This window comes from Nylanderia fulva, unplaced genomic scaffold (genome assembly GCF_048542155.1).
Source record: "Nylanderia fulva isolate GAGA-0341 unplaced genomic scaffold, ASM4854215v1 Scaffold14, whole genome shotgun sequence".
Taxonomy (NCBI): domain Eukaryota; kingdom Metazoa; phylum Arthropoda; class Insecta; order Hymenoptera; family Formicidae; genus Nylanderia; species Nylanderia fulva.
The window spans coordinates 1,705,374-1,728,827 of record NW_028189622.1 but is presented as its reverse complement, the minus strand read 5'-3'; the positions used below and the strand labels follow the sequence as shown (position 1 = coordinate 1,728,827).

Sequence of the window (23,454 nt, the reverse complement as noted above, 5' to 3'; positions counted from 1 at the left end):
AATTTATGATGTTGATAAAATTGATATTAAAAAATGTATACGTATAGCTTGATTTATTATATGTATATATAATTTAATTTATACAAATTTTATTTTGAAAACAATATATTTTAACATTATTGTAACTTTTTTATAAAGATATATTTGTTATTATAATAATGTATTGTTTGAAGAAAAGAATGAAATTTATATAACTTTATTTAATATTTTTTGCAATAATTGTGTGTGTGTGTGTATTGCGTATGTGCTTGCGCGTATAGCTTGCAAAATTATAACAAAATCAGAGGAAATGCAAGCGGTACCAATGTAACGAATCGTTCGTGAAATACTATAAATCATTCGATGACAGTTTGACATACTACATTGAAAACCTAGCGGTAAAAATATGACCTGCATATGCTGTAGCAATTGAATCTATTTTTGCCTTGCTATAATCTAAAATCTCGAACTTTCTAGAGACGTAAGAGGGTCATTCATGAAATATGCACATGCCTTAGAAGAAAATCAAATCGTCATTAGTATAAAAATAAGCTAAAGGATATTTACTCGTAATTTTCTAATTTTCTCAATATTTGTTAAAAACAATTTAGTCTTGAATAAAATCTAAGAATGAATTGTCCGCGTGATTTATTTGGTTCGCGATGACAATAATGACAAACTTACGGTTTCTTTCGCGATCTCGCATACTCTGCATTTCGTCGCATTCGAGTGACTCGAGTCATCTCGTCCGAATGATTATCGCGGTTCTCACTTATAAATGAGAAAATTCTACCTTCGCTGGCTGGCGGCAACGACGGCGCGTTACCCAACAAGGAGAGATAGATGCGGACTGGATGGCGGGCCCGGTTCGATCCTCTCTTCGCAATAAGACAAAAAAGAGACGGGCGAAGCACACCCCGGAGGATCTTTCGAAGACTCGCGAGAATCGAATTACTGCCGTCGGAAATGATTTATATTCCGCGGATTCTAGGAGCTTCCTTAACCCATTTCTCAGAATCTCTCGAGGTGTGCGCGCCTTTTTCCATCGCACCCTTGATGACACCCCATCCGCCGTACTATTCCCCTATCGGCCACCGACCCCGTCTTTCTCCTCTTCCTCATTCTCCGTCTCTCGTGGAACTTGCGTACAAGTTCCGCGCGCGTTACACGAAACGGAAATTGTTCTGTCTCGCAAATCATGCTCTCTTCTCGCACCGCGAATCTCGTCGCTTGCGTTACTATACGCACACTCGCACTCGCGTTTCTGAACGTCGCGTGTTCGTCCATTGCCGGAAACATCAATACCCAATACTCTTACTTAGCCGGTAAACGAAGAACAAGTAATCATGCTATCCGATACTTTGAAAAGATCGATACTTTGTAATATCGGTTCTGTCGAAACTTTCTGCCAGGGTATGAATATGCTCGGCGGTATATCGGCATCAATATTTTTGAAGAATAGTATCGTGTAGCATCGTTATTCTTCATTTACCGAGCTAAGTTGAAGTATCGAGTATCGATACATCGGATGCTTATGCGCGTAAACAACAATAAGCGATACCTATAAGCTATCCTTTTATCTATGCAGACAGCGCAGACTATGTGAATCGCTTATCAACCATTATCTTCTTTTCTTTTGTTTTGGAAGTAAAACCTTTAGTCAAAGAAGTTGAGCTAAACATTTCTCCGTTATCGCAATTCTATTTTACCTCTTTATTTATATTTAAAGTTAATAATTATTATTTTTCATTTTCTACTTTTTTTAAACATTTGTAAATAAATTTATTTACTAAATGAAATAAAATAGAATAAAGTACAGTTTTCTTTTATATTTTTTACATAGTCGATGCAATTTTTAGAAAGCCAGGGGCAATATAAACGTCAAGCACGTAATACACTGAGATACCCTGTAATTTTATAGTTTACGACATGATGCTGCTTTGGAGCACTCGCGAGCTTCCAATGCACACGTGCGTATGCGAGTACGCTCTTTGCGTATTTTCTCAGTTCGCAGGAGCGTGTCACGGATGACGCAAACCCCGAGGCGTCATATGTCGAGGCAGCACATTTATCCGTACAAGAGATGCATCGAATCGGGTATTTTCGAGAATTAATTATCTGACCGAGTAATTATTGTACAGCGCACGTCTATCGCGAAGCGTATCATGCAGGCTATTTCATTAGCGTTGTTGCGCACTAATGAATCTTCTTCGTTATCAATTTTGACCGACTAATGTCAGTAACTGTCGCAAAAATTCGATATATGCATATACGTACGTATCGGTTTAAACACTAAAATCTTAATCGTATTATTCTTCGTAATATCGCAATTTTATCGGATCAGTTTATCTTTTATATCAATATGATATTCAAATAACTCTTCCGAAGAAAAGTTCTTTGCAAATAGTAATGAACCTTGCAAAATCTTTTATAATTTTAGTTATAATTGAATAAAAGTGTGCGACTTCGTGCAGATACCTATACACTTACTTGTTAGGAAGCGAAGCGAAAATTTGCGATTTTCTGAGATCGTCTCTCAGAAATGCACGTACTTCCGCCGTCGAGGAAACCTAACGATCGATATGCACTGTATGCTATCAGTGTCGTATCTCCGGCGTGTGTAATGTCTCGTCTAATTAGCGCCCGTGCTAATCTCAGGGGTTTAGGCAGGCAGACGGATTATCCTGGGGGGCCATCATTGAGCCACGCATTCCTTGCAAATGCATAATCGCTACCGTTGCTTCGCTGCGCGCTATATGCCGCACTGCGCCGCCTATACTTCCATCAGTATCAAGTGGAGTGGCGGATATAAATGACGGGTCTCTTGCTCGACGAATAACGACGGCTATTCTCAATCGCGTCGCTAATATTATCTCTTCGTGTATGACGCGAGCGTAAAGCGCATCCCGCGCAGTGTCGACAAAATCGTGATTCTCTCGTGACAGATGAGACGTGTACTAGTGCTCCCGAGTGCTTCATTATTGGATATATCATCAAAACTTGATTCGTTCCAGGCGAAAGTATGTTTCCACGCGTACGGCGCAAGATATTCCGCCGAGATATATTTATAGGAGGAATCCGCGAAACTTTAGAAATTGCAATCCCATTTTATGTGAGACTATACATCCAATTATGTGCGAATCTTCGTTACGGTTTATTTCTTCTTTTTCTATATGCACGTAAAACGCGATCCGATCATCATTCAAAAAATCATTCGCCTAATAGGCCCGTTTCCCAAAGAAGTTTCTTTCACAATTCAATTAATGAGCCTGATGGGAATATGGAAGTGGGTTAAGCCATTTTAACAGCAGAGATTCTAATAGAGGCAGAGACGTTTACGTTTTTCTATGTAATTTCGTGCGCGAGTAACTGAAGCTCATCAACGACGCTCCATTATCCTTTGACATGACATTCATCTAATCTCGGGATCTGACATTGGAATTAATACATGAATGCGCGTGATAAAATTCGAAAATCACGGCGCGGTGTTTTGCTGAATGGCTACAACGTATACCTACGTATAGGAAAGTCTCCGCTTCATTATGATTCCAGCGAGATCGCCAGACACGCTCGAATGAATTTTCCATCGAAAGCGTGTGACTGCGAAATTCGCGAACCGCGCATTAACGACGGACGCGTCAATGAAATCGGACGATCGATCCATCGACGGCGGCTCTCCTCGTATTATAACGTCCGTTCTGCTAATTAGAGCTCGCTAATCTCGGGAGAGTAGTAGCCGGTAGTAGTGGGTACTAGCATTACGGCCATGCACGGCTTTGTCAGCGTAATCACTCCGGTTTCCGGTGTTCGTGTCCTTTTACTTTCTCCACCGGCGACTATATAAATACATGGCGCGGAAATGGATTTTACTCGAAACAAAAAAGCGATCCCGATATTTTATTTTTATTACGTATAATAAAATCGAATCGAATATGAAACCGGATCCCGCGAACTATTTTCTACCTACTTGGATCAATCACTAATAATATATAAATTTCGCTTGTGTTTGAATTAACGACAATATTTTAGAATTTCATAAATTATTTTACATACTTTTAGCAATTTTTCGCTATAATTATATAAGAGTTAAAATTATCTCATTTAGAAAACACATTAATTGATTTTATTTTATTTCGACATATTAAATGACGTCATATGATAGCTACAACGAATTAAAAAACGCTTATATATGTATTTCGATCACCATAATTGGTTAATTGCCCTTATTACTATTATATGATCAATCGTATCATGCGATTTAATAATCGAGTGATCCGAGTAATCATTATACAATATATCGAATAGGATGATTTAACTCTATTCTGTAGTGTTTATTATACTGTGTAATTAGATTAGATTACCTAGATTATTGTCGCGGTAGTAAAACTACTGTATACAGACCAAAGATGCAGCCCAGCAAAGCTGAAAAATCGATATCGATGAGATCGAATGCCCGCGAATTTATCCAGGAATGTTTAGCCGGATTGGACGATTTATTTATCAAGTAGCGAGACACGTTTGTACACAAAATTGGCTTTACATCAACGAAGGAAATGGGGGAGGTACCGTGGCGTGTTTACTACCTTTGTCGATGAAACGGAAGATGAAATCGAGTATCTTGGACGCGTAACGCTTTGGCTAATTAGCAAGTGCGCTTATCGTAGGAACGTAACTGTGGACGGACGGATTATCCGGAGCCGATCTTCTAGACGCGCGTTTCACGAAACGACGAGTTGAAATCCGCGTTGCATATACCGCCTTGCTAGGGTATAGCGGTATTACGGCTTTACGGTCGTTCGTATAACGTCGTGGCGATAAGTTGCCTCGCGATACGCTAAGATCGATCACGCTCCCGAGCTCGCATTAGGTACACGTGGAACTTCGCGAGCGTAACGTGGCATTACGGTGAAACATTGACAGAACGATTCAATAAACCGCGACTTCAATCCCGTTGCTTTGAAGCAAATTGTCGTTTATTGAAAATGTAATTATTTGATTCTTTTTTTTTCTATAGAAACGCGCGTTCGACGATACACTACCGGGACCTTTTTTGTTCTGTTGCTTTTTTCTCAGTAAAAGAAATCGATAGGAATTTCCACCGAAATGAAAGAAGAGATTAATGCAGCTACTCTAGTTCTAAATGGATAGAAAAAGTTCATCAGAGTAGGAATAGGAAATGTATCACGGAGAGAAAGAATAGCAAACGCGAGAATACATTTCACACGAAATGGCAGGATTTTGTCGTGCAATTTTTCAATTTCATACGTATTATAGATGACATTTGTATTACAGATTTATTAATAAATAAATAGCATGATGTTATAATTTATAATATAATTTTTTTTTTAGAGAAAATGTATACAGGGCATTTATGCGGAAGATCGATATTCATGGTTCTGTCAAAAGTGTAATTTATAATTTAGCGCCGTCATTTGTTATTATAACAAACACGTCGCAAATCTGCTTTGTTATCTTCATTTTTTAATTTTATATTATTAAGATAACTGACGTGTATGTAATTTTTATTCGATACATCAAAAACGCGGTTTCCGCGTGATCGAAACTTTGGAAGTATCTTCGCAACTCCACGCATTAAAGAATAAACCGAATTAACCGACTTTTTAATCCATTAAATGTCAAAGTATTAAAGTAGCGAGCGATACATAGGGCGCAAAGTATCTAAGTGCTACTTAGATGTACTTTTCCCGCTCTTTAATAAACTGTTAATGCGGAAGATCAATCATACTCGCTAGAAACTTTTAGCGCGCTCCACCAAAAATATAGATCGTAATTAACCCGGCCTTTTCGTATCCCCTTTTCGCGTATTAAAGAATATCCGAGATATCCCAGGATCGCGTACGGATACTGATACGAGATAATGGAAAGACATTTTGCACTCTGCTTTTTAATATTTTATAACTTTGCTGAAGATCGATTGTATTCTTTATGCATGGAGTGCGCATACAACTTTGGGATTAAAGCAGCACTTCGGTGCGAGAAATGGCATATTTGTCGAAACTTGCTTCGCGTGAATAAATTAAAAGAACCAAAGTACTACGATGTGATCGTTTTCGTTGTATCGCAAATATAGCGCATCGAAAGAGGCCATACGTTTTTATCGCTATATTTTATTAGACACATATATTATTATTGTGAAAAATCTTCGAATTTTCTCATTATTATAATTTATGAAGTATTTTTAGAAATAATAAAAAATAATAATTATTATAATATTTCACGAAACTTTGTGGATATCTAACGATTATTTGAAAAGAATTACGTGAACTTTACGATTTTGAAACGCGTTTTATTTGTACCTATTCAGCATCGCGCGAATGCAGATCGCGGACGAGCGACTGTAAAGGTATACTAATTAAACTATTTTGAATTAATGACAATGTAACGAGACAATTTCTTTCTAGGTCAAAGTTGTTAGAGTTTTTAATCGGACGGTCGTGCACGTTTGAACATTTCCTGCCTATAAACTCTGGGAGAAGATGTTACGTGCGGAATACCGTAGTCTCGTCAGAGATAACGACGACGCTTCTCTTAATTATTCGTTTAATTATCATTATATTATTTTCACTCGAGGTGCTTAAAGAACTTGAAATGCGGAGTGAAAGTTTAGGCGACGGGTCCTTATATAATCGATATCTTAATCTAATTAATCATAATTTAATTTTTTATCTTAATATTTGATTTATGTCGTCGAAAATTTATTAGATTATCAGTTTTGCATTTTTGACCATATACTTTTTTAATATGTGTATATCTTTCCGTCGAGTTAAAATAAAATTGTTATTTTATTGCAAAACGAACCGCTTATGCCACTCACTCTAAAAACTGATATTCGTTGGTAAATTTGTCGCGCAGCAAATTTAAATGTATTAAATTGGGCTGTTGGAGTATGTTATTTTTCAAATGTATATAACACAAAACGTATTCTGTCAGTAGGTTGAAAATATTGCCTTCATAGCTCCAAATAAATTTGAAGAGAATAGCCGGGATTAATGCACATTCATCTGTTTTTATTTTTTCCCCCAAGGTTTCGCAGTGAGAATATTTAACAAGAATATATGTCAGTAATTGTTCTCGCATATTTCGTATTTAAACCGTACGTTTTTTTTTTTTTTTACATCGCTAATTCCGCTTAGCAACGCGCATGGTATAGGGCAGTGCGCAAACAATATGCTTATAAGCGCAATTAATCTCGAGCATGGTATGTCTGCGCGAGAATAGCGGTGGACAGAGCGGCGCGGAATTAATTAAATGTCACATTGAAAAGAATGTCTCGCGGCATTTGTCGCGATCGATCTGACATTTTTCATTTGCGGAAGAATGGCATGAGTTCCGCTCGCACTATCACGAACAAAAGTGGGCTATCGCGTTTCACTCTCGAATTTCGAGGACACCGACATCGCACAGCCCTCTCGTCTTCGTGGCGCGCCCTTTTATGTGCTTTTTGGGTCGCAGCTTCTCGAGAACCTCCCGTTTCTCGCCCTCGCGTTTCGCCGGCCCCCTCAATTCTCAATGTCGTTGTAGCACGAACGTTTCGAATAGCTTTTAATCGAAAGTCGGTATTTTCGAGGGGGATATAACAGGGCAGCGCAGGGTCGCGAAAAAATGAACGGAAGGGCTGGCGCGCGCTATCCCCCAGGATCACACCGATAAAAACCTCTACCGGGCGAGGATTCATCAAGTATTTTACCGAAGAGCGACAGGTGACAGGAGAGATTACTTTTACGTTTGAGCGCGTATTGGCGATATATTATTTTCCTTTCTTCGTGTCGTATGTATGTGTATTATATACGTATAAGTAGTGGAGATGGGAAAGGAGGGATGGTACTTCTCTCGCACTCTCATCTCTCTAGTCTCACCCCACTTTCCATTCGGCAAATATCTTTCTTGTAGGTCAGTTATATATCACGGGTCATGCACGCTAAAGGATTTCAATTCCGGCCGACGTCCGTCGTTTGGCGAACGATTTTCGATAAGCGTGACACATGGGAACTCGCAAAAAGCGAATCGCGCCGTTCGCTGTCGATTGATTTCTGAATTTTTATCCAAAGGACTTTGGTGAGTGCCTTTTCGAGATGTTGGCTTGCGATCACGCAAGAAACTCACACGAGTCGTATATTTTCAGGGAGTGCGATTACGCGAATTTAATTCGACTTTACGGTCCTAAAGCATCTTAACGGTCTATTTACGGTTCAAAAACAACTCTTTCCTCACTCTCGCTTCACTCTCAACTTTTACTATTCCGCCTTTCAACGTTTCAAAGTATGTATTTCACCAATTTTATTTGAATGAATATCCATCTACACTGATCTCGCATCGAAAAACGCCTAGAACCTTTTTACCTGCTTCCGTCTTTTCTTTTCTTTCTTTTTTTTTTTTAGTTTTCTCTATTTTTTCTTTTTTTTGTCATTGCAACGCGATAAGTCTATGGGATATACGCGATCCATGCTCAAATGGTCTAACTCGTTTTATTCAGTTTTATTCAGAAAATGTTTTTCGTGTAACGCTACTGCGGAAGTCGAAGTTCGGCGGACTTAATTGGGTTTTGTTCCACGCCCTTCGATCGCTCGACTGCCCGCTACAGCAGCCGCGACTTTTGCTGCAACCCTCTCTTTGCAACCCTCTGCCATACCGACCATCCTCCCTCTACCTCGCGCTCTCGAAAAGCGCCGCAACAACGCACTCGCGTTTTTTAGCGGGATCTCTCTTCCGTTGTTCAGTCAGCTGCTCGCTTTTTGCTCTATTTTTGGTCCTTGCTCTCCTTTTTCTTTTTAATAAAAAATCGCCAGTCGTTGCGGTCTACGTCGTGCAATGCAGTGAGAAGTTTGCGGTTGTACAAGCGCGACCAACTGAGTATAATGGTCGTATTTATGGCGACGCAATATTTATGACACTTTAAGAAATATTCCGTTCGGCTGGATTATGTATAATCGGATTTATCGGGAAAACGTTTCGTCTCGCTGCGGCGAGGACTTGGAGAGTCCCGATGATTATTTCACGAGACGGAATCGAAAGACTGCGAGAAACTTAAATATTGGGTGCTAATGGCTTTAATTGATTTTAATCAGAGTTCAGCTACCGAGCTGTATCTTTCGTATCGGAAGTTTCGTCGTATCCAATATCTTTTTCTTCTCCCGTCGGAAACTTCGTCGAGAGAAAAGTTGCCCTTCCTCTTTCTCGACACTTCGAAAACTAAAATAGGGCGATCCAGGATATCTATTATCCTTAACGCCCCGTGCGGTGGCACTCGTCTCTTCTTCTTTTTTTTTTTTCTTCGCTCGAAAGATTTGTCTCGCGCGTATCAGCGCAAACGTACTCTGACTTAAGTGGGCTAATTAACTTTATCCGGAAAATCCTTTCTATTTAACGTTTGACGGAAGTTGAACTTCGGCCGCATTTAATTGAGTTTTATTCCGAGCCCTTTGCTCGCGCGCGGAGCTTGCCACAGGCACGAATCATCGTCCCTTCGCTCTTCCCCGGACTTTCACTCGTCGTATCCGCAGGAATTTTCTGCGTTGCTCCTCTGTAGTTAACCATTCTTTTTTTTTCTTTCTTTTTTTTTTTTTTTTAACTTACCTACCTAACCCTTATCGCGTTCCTGCCCTTCCGCGTACTCTTACGAGAGACTCGTTAGACTCGGAGGATATCTTTATCTACGCTAATTTTTATCTCCGGTTGGGAAAGATTCCTCGCGAGATTCCACGTGTCTCTCTCTCCGACAGCGACTATGAATGGATGAAAAAGAAAGGATCGCGATAGCGATGATGATGGCGTTGCCACTCAAAAGAATCCATCTTAAGTGATTCAACTATAATTTCATCCGGGACACGTTCTTCTGCCCCCGTTACGACGCACCCCGGAAGTCAAACTTAATCGAGTTTGGTTCACGTCTGCCAATAGCCGCGAATTTGCTCTCTCTCTCTCTCTCTCTTTCTCTCTATCCTCGGCAACATTGGTATCCTGCGCTTCCCGCGCGTTTTCCACCGGGATTTTCTCCGTTGTTCGGTTATCGATCCCTGCTGTCCCCTCGTGCCTCGCCACACCCCTCGTGGCATCCCTCAGACAACACTGTCTGCCTGCCGGCACTTTTCCGTCGTCGCTCGCGCGATGTTAAACGCGCGCGAAATCGACTCGGACGAAGTCACTCCCGCGGGACGATTTCGCGAGAGTATATTTTGTAGAGCTCTACCCCCGAATCTTCTTCTTCAGTTTTTACGCCTTTTCTCGCCGAAACTGTCGCGCCCATCCTTTTGCATTTCTCTCGTCTTTTTAAATCTCTTCCGATCGTTCCTATATATGTTAGACTAGATGGAAAGAGGTAAAGTACTGGGAAGATGTGAAATTGATTTTTTTTTTCAGTCAAAAGCTGTAAATTCTTATATTTTATTATAATTTCCGATCGTTCCTATATGTTAGACTAGATGGAAAGAGGTAAAGTACTGGGAAGATGTGAAATTGATTTTTTTTTTTTTTCACTCAAAAGCTGTAAATTCTTATGTTTTGTTATAATTTTTTTTTTATAATCAAATGTCTCTATTTTATTAGTAAAATCTTGTACTGAGTTTTTAATACTTACGAGAATAAATTTGAATTGAATTTGCATTTGAAATTATGTTTACACATCGTTATTAAATTCAAAGCTTAGAGATTCTCGTTAGCAACAAATTCAATGTGAAAATATGTGAAGAAAGATTTGCTTTTAATATGTATGTTTTCTGAAAGTATATTACCCTGCGAGACATCCTGTGAAAATATCTCTTCTAAATAGAAATACAAGACGAGCACTTTGTAAACACACTAGAGAGACGAGCTACGTCTCTCTTTCTACAATATTCAAGTAATCCAGTGACACGCTGATCCACTGAGATGTAATAGTGAGTTTCGTAAAGCGTATCGCATTTATAGATGAGTACCGTTTTGAGTTTGCGCGACGCCTCGACGTCGCGATGCATTCAATCTCCGTTTCTTCATTTTCATTAGCATGCTGTCTATAGTGTTGCTTACGACGCTACTTGAAGGAGTCGTTGAAGCACCCTTTTGACTAATCCTTTGTAACTCGCGCAAAGAGCTTGGGGAGTTAACGTCTAGTCTCTGTGAATGCCTTGTAACGCGCAGCATTAAAAATTTATTAATTAATACACATTAATCATTATTTTCACGACATTTCGTGACAAATTCATCAAAATAAAAATCAATAAAAAAGTTTAAATTAACTAATTTGAAATTACTTTGAAATGAAACAATTATATATTATGTATGCTGAAATGTTATATTGTCAATGGAGTAAAGTTGTATTATTTGTGGAGAGAACATTGCATATGCTCGATTAAAGTAGGTGTTAGATATGATGATATAAGCTATGTATTGCAAGTTTAAATCGCTCCATAAGCGAAGCGCGTACATGCTCTACGATTGACGATGATATTGCGGCACACACGTATCTTTTATGCATCGTTTCTCCTCTTGTTATGGCCACTTATCACTTTAGACGGCTTTCACCATATACTCCATTATATTTGATTTTGTGTAAACGCGTGAATGTTTGTTGAATGAACTACGGTTAAAACTCGAAACTATTGTCGTTTCGATGAAAGAAGAATTGTCTTTTCAGATTGATATTGATCGCACAAACATACACATTTCCAAGAAGAATTAATGAAATCGATAGATCATTTTTGCAATTAAAAACATCGTTACGCGGTTTGAGTCATAAAATTGAAATATGGCTTTAGAATATATCGCTGTAATAATATATGTACACGCGTTTGTTTTAGTAATATTTTAGTAGCGACTCGCGTTATTGTTTCGTATAGTGGTTAATATTTAAACTTATTTTATTGATGGTGTTATTGGATTTGTGACATAAAATGTCAGCAATTATTAATATATGACACGTGATGTGTCGTATTAAATTTTTGTTCACCGGTACTTTTAATACTATATTAGATATTATAAGACATCCAAAGAGATGTTAACTCACTGCTCATTTCTAGCAAATGAAACACGGCATATGGTGGAATAACTCCATTTATATGCTTGGAGATTATACTAATTATGAAATAAACTGCCACCATGAATATTATGCCATGAAAATTCACGTGAGGACTTAACATGCTTTATATAGCTGCTTTATCCTGTATCTTAATATAGAACAGTTTAAAGTTACATATCAGAATATACTTGTTTTTCGCCGCATTAATTTCAAAGTCGAAGTGATAAGTCAAAATGCATTATATCTCAATTTCGAGTATTAATCTTGAAAAGTAAATTGTTGGAAAGATAATGTGAAGTAATATTTGAGATGTACATAGAGATAATTTTCTCTTAAAAATTAATCCCCTGAAAATGGTGAGATAATATGATATTGGAAGAATTTTATAAGAGTTTCTCTTGATGAAAATATTTACCGCAATAAAAAATATTAATATCTACCACAATAAGATACAAAATATATTCAATTAATTTACAATATTAACAGTAAATATTAAATCAGAGAAACTCTTATAAAATTCTTCCAATACCACATTGTCCTACGATTACCACCTACCATGATTTTCAGGATAAATTCTAAGAGAAGAAAATTCTCTTTTTTTTTTTTTCGCGACAAGAGCGAAAGAGAAGGAAAGGGAAATAATTTCTTTGAAATTTTCTGAAAAATGTCGCGGCAAGTCGCGGAATCGCGAATATATGTTGATCGCGTGTTTTAGCGTATCGCGGATTAAAGGAGCGTGAACGCCGGATGCGAATACGATACGCTCGGACATGTACGCGCGGACACGCACATATCCACGCGAAATTGCGTGTACACGTCGTGGACACCCGGCGAATTCCCTCGTGCAGGCATGTCCAATCATTGGTGTAGGAATTAGAGTCTCGATGCACACATACTTCCCCTTCTGCGTGGTGTCCATCAGTGTCCTCCCCCAACCCCCGGTCTCTCCCCCGTGCACTTGGTTCGCCAAATTAATGAACAATGTCAACGTCGGCGGCGTCGCTACGCATCGCGCATACGGGATACGTTCATAAAATTCGCTGACGAATCAGTCGCATTTGGATAATTTCGTTATCCCGCCGCGCAGCCAGAACTTTCTGCGTGATGAAACCTTATTTGTGTAGGGTTCCCGTGGGATTTGCAGGCGCGTGCGTTTACGCGAAATCGAATCGTAATCGGATTTCTTCGTCCACTCTGACTCTTTGCGGTTTTCGAGTTTCCAGAGATATCGGACTATCAAATCCGATTCGTTTCGGGGCGCGATGAGATTTTACGCAATAAGTTTCGCCGTTGCGAGAATTTAAAGTTGACAATTTTAATCAAGATTTCATCGAAGTCCTTCTCTCTCTCGCAATGTCAACTGTTTGATAATTTTAGACTCCAATGAAATATTTCACAGAACTTTCTCTTTTTCTCAAGCATATGAATAATAATTGAAAAACAGGAAGGTGCAAAAAGTTTCAGTATATTTGAAGAGATAATTCAGAGACGACTACGAAAACATCCCCCGAAAGATTACAATTCGCGGTGTTATTGTCGCAAATTAAGAATCTCGCGACAGAATACGAGCGGATTAAAGCGTCCTTGATCGACCCAAATAACGATCCTCGTTTTTCTCATTCCAGGTTAGCAGGCGCTACGTTGACGACGACGCGGTCGCGGAAGACGACAGCGGCGTGTCGCGCGCCGTTGAGGTAGTGAGGTTGAAAATCGGCGCTTGCCCGGTGTCACCTCTTCCTCCTCCAAGCCTCCACTCGTCCCACGAACCCTTCGTGCGCTATCCCTCCAAAAGGTCCACTGCCCCTATATCTTTCCCTCCGTTTCCTACGCATATATACTACCCGTGGAGTTTCATCGGCATATCCACGTGCGTGCACAACGAACGTACGCGTGTATAGAAAGCCGCACGCGTAATCATCACGCATACGCAGATACGACTCCGGCGGACGAAGAAAGAGAGAAAGAGAGAGGGTGAGAGAGAAAGGTATGCGCTAACACGGACCGCGCCTGCGCGTAGCGGCGCGAAGAGGGTGCGCGGCGCTTGGTGGGGAGCGTCATCTGTCGCGACGTCAGTGTGACGGCGACCGGCAGCGGGTGCGGATGGTGTTCTACTGGTGTGCGCGTGTTTTCCGTGACGTCGCGCAATAAGAGACGTAAATAACGGGTCTTTTATTCTCAACGTCACTCGCGCGTGGACGCTTGAACGCGTGAGCGCGAGTGTCGGTTCCGACTCTCGGCTCTCCTACTAATCGTTTCTCCCGTCAGTCGTGCATCGGCGCGCGTCGAACGCGGTTTCGTGAATGTGCCGCACGGCCGCTGCGAGGCGGTCCATCGTCCTCGGGAAAACATGCGCGTGGCGGGCCGCCGGTGGACGACCGTGGATGCAACGACCGCGACGAACGGGAACGTCGCGTCGCACGTGACTGCCGCGACACCCGCGCAGCTACTTCCGGCGCAGTGAGTGCGAGTTCCGAGAGAAAGCCCTTGGATACACGCTCGATATAGATAGGTTCATTCGCGGTGCATCTCTTCTCTCACAGGTGTCGAGCGGGTGCTTCGAGAATTCGCACAGTGTGACGGTGAATTCAATTACACGGTGTTCGCGATTTCTTCCGTTCTCGCGTGTGCCCTCTCTCGCTCCGGTCGTTTCCGGTCCGTTCAGTGCCCGCGACCGCGAGACTGTGAATCCTGGCACGTCATTCCGAGCGCCGTTGCGACACCATCGCGAGGAAAGGATGAGGCGAGCCAGCCTCCGCGTCGCCCCCAGGATGCATCCTTTGCTGTCCTGCTGGTGCTTCGTCGCGACGTTCACTCTCGCCCTGGCTGCTTGGCAGGAGAACGTCAGGCCGAAGATGTACGTCCAGCTAGGTGAGTGATCGATCATTTGCGATTAGTGCGCATTAGATGAATAATAATGTACGGTGCAGTTTTCTCCACTCGCTCTTATTTTTATCCCTGTCCTTGTTTCGTGTTTGTGATATGAATTAGTGCGTGGTTAACGAGGAGAAATTTCGGTCACGCGATCCCTTTCACGTATTTCGAATCGTGAGATAAATATTTTCGGCACGACCGCGCAAATTAATATAATTGAATTCATTACCTGAAAATTTATTCAAGAAAATTTAATTATACGTTACGGGAGAAAAAAACTATCGGGAATGAAAATCGAGATAAATGTGGTGACGATTCGCGCTATTGTTGTCTTTATTCGACCTTGTGTTTAGCGACTATTCGCGATATCAATATTGATCGAGGTTTCGTAGATTGAATAGTAACCTCCGCGCGATGGAGGTTAAGGACTCTTCCGCAAAGTTCGAAGCCGCATTCTCGAAGGCCGAGAGAGAGAGAGAGAGAGAAGAGAGAGGTTTGCTTACGTAATGATCGAACGAAGTTATAGCGAGTGCAGGGTCATGTACCTTCCTCCCCACTCGCGGGTGGATTCTCCCTTGTCGAAGGATTGTTTCGTTTCGAGTCGGTGACTGCGTAAACTTTAATCAGCAGCATAATTTCTTCCCTCTTCCGTCGCCTCCCTTTCCTTATCTTTGTATAAGAAAAGAATACAAAGGTATCGATCGCGGTGTCCCGATTAAATTATTAAAGCGCGAATCGCCGGGGATGCAACACAGAGGTTTCTCATTGGTTGTTCTCTCGTGGCTTTATTCTATTACAGCTAAAAACTCGTTCATCATATCACAATCACGAAACTTAGGACAATGAAGCGAAAACGAGTCTGCAGAAATTTCCATGCGTTACATATAACGTATTCGTTGCGATTTTTGTTTTACACGAGATTTCACAGCTAATTTAGAATCTATGTGATTCATTGCTGTGGTTACTCCCTTTCCCCCTCTCCTCAATTATTTATGCATCTCGCGGAGATTTTTCATATATTCACGATATGTGTTCTACACCCCGACAAATATTTTTCATTGAATGCATGAATATTGAATATGTAAATACTGAATATTTTCTCCAAAGTAAAATTATTAGTACGGCGAAAGGAATTTTTTCTTCTTTCGAATTATTACTCGAAATTGATGTGCTATAATTACATGTATATACTGTTTCACCTGTCTCGAAAATTTGGTGTACATCGATACACCTGGCTAATTATACGATACAATTTTTGTATCTCAAATATCACAAAGATTATCGAGCCGATATTTAGATTTGAATTATTGCTTACTCTAAAGTATGATAATGAAGGATCAATATTTTAATCAGTAACAAAAATAAGGAATGTTTAAACGTGTTTTATGTGAGATGAAACCTGCGTTATATTCTCTATATATAATATAAATGTTCAATATATAATATATATATATCAAGGAATATTTTTTTAGAGTTTATGTATTGTTCCGCAAAAATAACTCTTCTTATTTTCTGTCAGGATTGTTAACGCTTTTATTAACTTTCGTGCGATATTTATTTTAATGGATACCCCGTGAGAGAAACTTATTAACTTCAACTTTGTAACAACGTGGAAGATAAACGGAAGTGTCGGTTTATGTTATGTTATAAACTTCTTCCTGTGTGTTTGCTGGAATTACAACATTCCACAAGATTGCACATAGAGGTGCAGGAACAGTTTCCACGTTAATTCCACAAGCAGCACAATTCTTAAAAAGCCCTTTTATCGACTATAACGAGCATTTCTTTCGTTTCTTCTCGCGGGGTCCTTTAAAACGCATTTGTTTACTCTCCTTTCTCACGCATTATCCCTCGCGCTCGCGTAACTAATTCAAACGGACACGCCGCGTCGACGGCGAGCTTTATTGGGAACTGGATCCAAAAAGAGGCGAGAATGTAGGGTAGTGAAGGGTGGTGGGAAGTGGCGTATAAAGTGTCCTACATCTGAGGCACTCGACCTTAACGGCGCTCCGCGTGTTTCGTACGTTCCCGCGTAGACACGACGCCCCTAACATCCATCACTCTTTCCGCGACGGAACGATATCTCGACGGGGGGAAGGAGCGAAATAAATTGCTCCGAAGTGGCTGCGTCGCTCCGCGCCACGGCACACGCTCCTCTAGTATATAGCTGACATTATAGTAGCGCGAGTGGGCTGAACGATTTGAGTGATAGCCACCGAGGACTCGAATGTTTAGAACTCGCCATTTTTCCTCGCGTCTGATGCCTGTCTCTGTCTTTCTTTATCTCGTAGAATATATTTCGAGTGCGCTATCAATATCTTCTTGTATAAAAATTGGTGTTTCCTTCCGTTAAGTTGTTCTTAATTTTAAGCTGAATTGAGTCTGAATTGAAACAGAAATAAAGCAGTAGGTATATTTAAAAAATTTAAAAAGATATTGACCAATGAGAGAATTGGAATTTATTTTTAAGAGAATTTGATTTTTTTGCGAGAATAAATTTTTTCACTACACAATCGCGCACAACTAGAAACGTAGACGTAAATAGGATTTTATTCATGGCGTTCAATAGCGATAGCAAATTTTCAACTCGCAACTCTCGAAAAACGACGGAACTTTGTACCTAGATGGCTAAAGTTGGAAACCTGCATATCTATTCCCGCTGGGGTTTGAAGACAAACATTTTTCTTCCTAAAGTGTTTACAATATGAGCAATGGGGTAGTGTACTTTTCCAACGTATCTAATGTATTAATAGATCTTTCTATTCGAACACATCCGTAACAAGGTTTTACGAATTGTAAAGAGTACGTTATTTTATTTTACAATTTATTCAGCGAAAATTGGAAAAGAGAAATGCTACGCTATTTGAGTCACTCATCTCGGACGAGATGACGGTCGTAAGTCAAATTTTGGCAATTTAGAAACGGCACATTTCGAGAGTTGCAGTTATCGCGACAGCGACAAAATTCTGCAAAATGTGTATAGCCTCGGTGCATGTTATATATAATGCGCATATTATTTAATGTACAGCAGTTACGACATAGCGTGTGACGGGCATGCTGTTTTTCTTCGAGATTACGTAGCGTGAATTAGTTATCATTCTCAACATCGTTCGTTCTCCGCGTCTAATAGCGCCAGTGCTCGGGGCAAGTTAAACGTTACATTTCACACGCGCTATTATCGCGGCCGCCTCACCGTAAAATTTCTTAAATCATTCCGAATGTACCGCGCGAAATGTGGATTAATCGTCGGAATTAAGAACCGCGCTTTACCGCTGTAATTACTTGAACCACGGGAACAGATGGCCATTAGTCTGAGGTTCTACGAATTATGTTCGCTCGTTGATCACGTTTTTGGTGCAAGCCGCACCGCTGGGAACGTTAGTTTTCCACGTGTACGCCGTTGTGCTCTTTAGCAATTTATCCCGTAACGTCTCATTCGTAACGGATCATTTTTCATAGAGTTATAGACAATTCTCGAATGAATGACACGCACAAAAGTTGTTACGTCGGGAGATGATGATGTCTCTAAAGACAAACGCGCGTTCTTTCTTTATCAAATTCATTGGTCATCTCTCCCTTTTTTTACCATTTCACTGTACCCTTCGATCTGCGTATATATGTAACTATCCACGTCATTTGCTGCACGCGAAGTTATAGGGCACTTTATCCCGGCACGTCGAATAAATGTCCCACTCTCTGTCTATCTGTCTATCGACACCGGGCAACGCGAGCTCATTACGTCGTGACGGATTTCGTTCGGCGATGCGTAGCCATCGCATCTCCCATGCACGCACGCATGCACGCATCGCGATATAGGGTGCGGTCGCCAGCGCGCCGCATCGCCTATTGAAATTACGCGAAGCACGTGTCATTAATGCGCCGCGCCGCGTCGCGTCGCGTCGCACTGCCATGCCGCTGCGATATCGTTTTGCTCGCTGAGCCAGAATTTCTGCTAATTCTACAACGGGCAAAACCACCGCCGCGCCAGAACACCGAAATTATAATCAACGACGAGCGCGTATCGTTGATATACGTATATATGCATGTGTACCGTCGCGAAGCCTCACGACTGTGCAGCATTTTCCACGGGGTTGTGCTGCCTGTTACGTAACATGCCGGACCGCGTTTTTTTATCAACCGTGACGTTTAAAGAGGTATCGTAATAATCGATTGAAACGACAATTACGTGACGATTAAATACCCTCCTCCCTTTTATGATCCCTTATGATCCCTGCGCTTTAGCGAATATAACGTTTCTGCGTTAATGCGCGTTGTCCGATACGATCGCTAAATATTTACGTGACGCGCAGTCGTAATTTCCTATTGACAGCCGGCAAATCGACGAGCCGTCCGATAATGATGGAGAGACCGCATTACGGATCAATACATTTACAGTTGATTCTCTAACGTGTGTCATTCATATATCGAGTCCGTGAAATTTATTCGATTGCGATTACGGCGATGCTCAAGTTGGATGTTTTTTTGTCTCGTGTGTTTTCTTTCGGCGTTCGTACGATATACCCGCATATTTCTGCATCACATGTGTGCTTTATTGCGATTATTTCGTTATATTTAATTGACTTACATTTCTCGATGCATTGATGAAATCGATCGAGTTTCAAGCGGAACTGAAATAACGCTCGATTAATTACTTTCGCAGTGCCAATTCACATTGTCTGTATTAACCAAACATTTTCCACGATGCGCTTATTATCCACAGCGCGAGTAGCGACCACTTCTATCAGCCGTGACGTTCAAAAAGGGACAATAACCGGTTAGCCAATTGTGTACTAATGAAATCCTCTTTATGATTATTCCGCCGTGTCCATTGTCCAAATGTCATTATTGAATCGCTAATCGGGATCCAGCGTGGCGAAATTATCGGCCAGTATCGCGAGTATACTTTTGCATTTTTTCCCTTTCTTTTTTTTTTTACAAACTCTTGCTCTCTCACAGAGTTTCTATAGAGATACTTGTTGCATTTTTTTCTGCCGCGATTGATAAGTCGCGATATTTGGATGTCACGTCGGCCGCCAGATTCGCAATCGCGCCGTTTGTTAAAACGTAAAAATATCCGCGTGTTTTTCGATCGTCGTAAATCAAACCGCGCGAGCTACACACATATGTGTATACACGCGTAACTTTTGAACGGTGGAAATCATTTGCGAGAGCGCCCCGCCAAGCGCCGCTTGGTTCAGAAAAATCGAAATCGTACGCGGCGGCCGACCGAAAGCAGCGCGCCGCGCCGCAGTGTATTACGGATAAAGGGAGATCACTGGGCTGGAACCCGGCGCGCACCCTTTAGCATTCCAAAAGTCGCGCCGATCGATAGCGCGGCGCGAGACATCCTAGTCGAATTCGTCGTAAATTTCAACGAGTAGACTTGGCAATCGCGCAACAATTTTTTAAATGGATGCGCCGGAAATACGCGACATGCCAATGTTTTTCTCATGTTGGAAAATTTATATCGCGCATCGCGGTGTCGACGACACCGGGTAAAAAGATACGATATATACAATATAACAAATCGCTACGTGAAAAATAATAGATGTAAGCACGACGTCCGAGCGTACGTTCGCATTACGGAGATGGATATTCGGAGATATTTATGCGAACGATAATTCTGTCAATTTATACTAATGTTTCAATTTGCCGATTACAAGAGCGCGCGGATCAAAAAATCTACAAGCGGATTGTCTGTCGTGTAATTAAATTCGACTGATAAATCAGAGAGGGATATATCGCGATATCGTGTGATTCTCCGCTTCCGCGTCTCGTGTACTCACGATATATTGATTACGCGCTCACGTGAATCGTCATTAAAAGACACTCGAGCAGCGGCGCGGCTGATAACAGTGGCCGTTACGAGTTCATTACTACATCGTGAGCTGAAGCGTGAGTGCCGGATCGGAATATAGGCTATGGCGGGCAGTTAATCCATATTATGGTAACTTTATCTGGTAGCGAGGAATACCGCAACGGACCAATCACAGCGGCGATTCCCTTCCCCGCGATGCCTCTCGTCGACCGACGAGGATACATTATGATTAGTTTCAGCTTGCTGTATATGCGCCGCGGCACATATAACCTGACCTCGGCCTAACCACTGGCTAAAATTACTGGGAATCGTGTCAATTGACTCTAAGCGCGGATATGAACGTGGGCGCGATATGCGATAGTAGTAGTAGCAGTCTGACTTCTCTATACAGAGAGAAAGAGAGAGAGAGAAATGGGCTCCTGTGGTGGACTTTCCGCGCGCGCGCGCGCGCGAGAGAGAAAGATCACCAATAAAATTTACGCCGTTTAAGAAAAAGGCCATTTGTTAGGACAGTGTAGCGGCCGCATGCGTCGTCGACGAAAAAAGACAAACTTTTTCGACAAGTTTCCTCGGGGGAAGGGATAACTGATCGCTGTAGTGTCTCGGTGTCGTTGACCTCGGCAAACAAGTAGATCGATGGGACGGCGGCATACTTGCTAAAGTTGTCGTTAAACATCGATAGCGTTTGTTGCGTTAATGATACATTTTCATCGCCGTTCTCCTCGATTAGAACGGTGGAGGATTATTATAATTAGATGAATCGCGCGACTCTCAAACGTGTCAAGTGATAATGCGGATAATGATATTAATAGTTACAGCTTATCGACAGCTCATTATTTGAATCGGAATTCTAATAAAATTTTATTCTGTATTATTCTAAATACTATATACAAAGTGTCAATTAGATCTTTTCTCCGTGTCAAATACGATTTTGTAAAAATACGCAATCCAATTTTGTCGGATTATAATCATTTGTCAGGCTTTTTTGAAATGAATTTTATGCTTTTCTATGCATACATTTTTATTGATTTGTAAAATCTGGCGAAAATGATTGATTCGACGCGAAAAACGAACTCTTATACCTATTCTTTTTCCAAGATTTCTTTGTCTCTTTCTCTTCGAAGATGGCTCGCGTGTATGTACATACCGCTCCCGAATTTTTTTGCATCTTTGAGTGCATACTCTATGGCAGAATAAGTAGCGTGCTACCGTCGCCGAGGGGTTCATAAATCTTTTGTCGAGAAGATCCCCTTCGCTTCGTACCCGATCTAGGAAAGCAAAAGGTCAAAAGCGACGGACGGTTGCTGGGAAGCAGCAGCTTGAGTGGTTCCTTCGTCAGGGTATTGCTGAAAGTGTCCTCTTATCGCGGGTGTTGACTCGCTCTGCCGAGGTAGTAGACGGAAATCGTTGTAAATCGGTGTCCATGACGGTAAAAATGACAGGAAAACCTTTAACCTATCTCTCGTATCTCCCATATTTCGAACTAGCGCGTACAGCTTAGATAGTGGTTATCATTATTGATAAATAATTCATTTACCTTTCCTTGAACGTCTGCGTTTTTAATTTTGAATCAATTCGATATTCCGATTTCAAGTATCTTAATCTCTAAGTACGTTTAACGTGTTGATACTCACACTTGAAAGTTTTCGCATCGATTTAATCTTACTCCTTTGAAATTTGACATGCTCTCTTCGCAAATAGATTAACGACACATATCCTCTTTCTTCTCTAAAGACGTTTACACATGTCGACATTGAGCTTGCGTCTTTCTAAAACAAACAACGCGCGGTTCGCGTGCGTCCTTAACCTACAGATTGAAATATCGCAAGAAAATCTATTTCTCTTTGTAAAGACAGAGAAAAAGAATATGCGTCGCAAGTAATATAAAGAGAGTAAGAAGAACGAAAAGGATATGACGATATCGTTTGCTCTCTCTCGTGCTTTAACTCATCGATAAAGCTGTAGCGCGGCGCGAAGTCGTTTATTTTTCTCCTCGGGCGCGTCTTCCGCGTCATTGGATCGAATGATGAAATTAAACGGCGTCGCAGTAGCTTCGTCCGATGATCTTCCTAGCAAAGTTAACTGACCTCCACCGACATCGTCGTTGCCCGCGTCTTGCTCGCCTTCCTTGCCCGTTCAATCTTCGCCAAAGCTGTCTTTGTTCGAGGACTATACTCCGACGTCGTCCACGGTTTCGTCGTCGTTCGCGTGGCGGTCCGATCTTTTCTTCCTCGATTTGGCCGGCGCAGAAATTGGTTTATCGCCGGGCAAAGTATGAATAATTCAAGTCGACCGATTCGCAGTCCAATCAATTTGGGACGGAAAGCAAAGTGGGTGGCCGGGAATATAAACGGGGGTAGAAGGGTCGCCCAGGCACGAAGGGGGCGAAACGAAAAGCGGCATTAGCGAAGCCGTTGAGTTTAATGTGCACGACGAGCGAGAATAGTCGTGGATGGGATGGTCGTGCGCCGAGCCTAACTCCGATGCCGTTGGAATGGGAAATGTTTTTTCGAGGGGAAAGGCCCGCTGTTACGTCGTGAAATTTCCACAAACGATACACGTTGAATTTGCAATTTTTTTTTATTTGAAAAATTTCCAATATTTCACAATTCTACGACATGTTATACGAAAACATATCTCGTTTTTATCTCGTGTCATTAACAATTTGAATTATTTTAATAGAAATTTCTTAATATATTACATTTACATTTTATTATTACTTTCACAGACAATGAATTATTCTAATATATGAAATTTAAAAGTTGTAGGTATATTT

General features: G+C 41.2%; 1 protein-coding gene across 1 annotated transcript in view; it reads left to right on the top strand.

Moving 5' to 3' along the window:
* The window catches only part of Sema1a (semaphorin 1a), a 227,846-nt gene that overhangs the window by 37,389 nt on the left and 167,003 nt on the right, over positions 1-23,454 (top strand). Inside the window, 1 exon segment of the mRNA XM_029300600.2 lies at positions 13,615-14,857. Within this exon segment, the coding sequence (XP_029156433.1) occupies positions 14,725-14,857 (133 nt within the window). The 5' untranslated portion in view covers positions 13,615-14,724.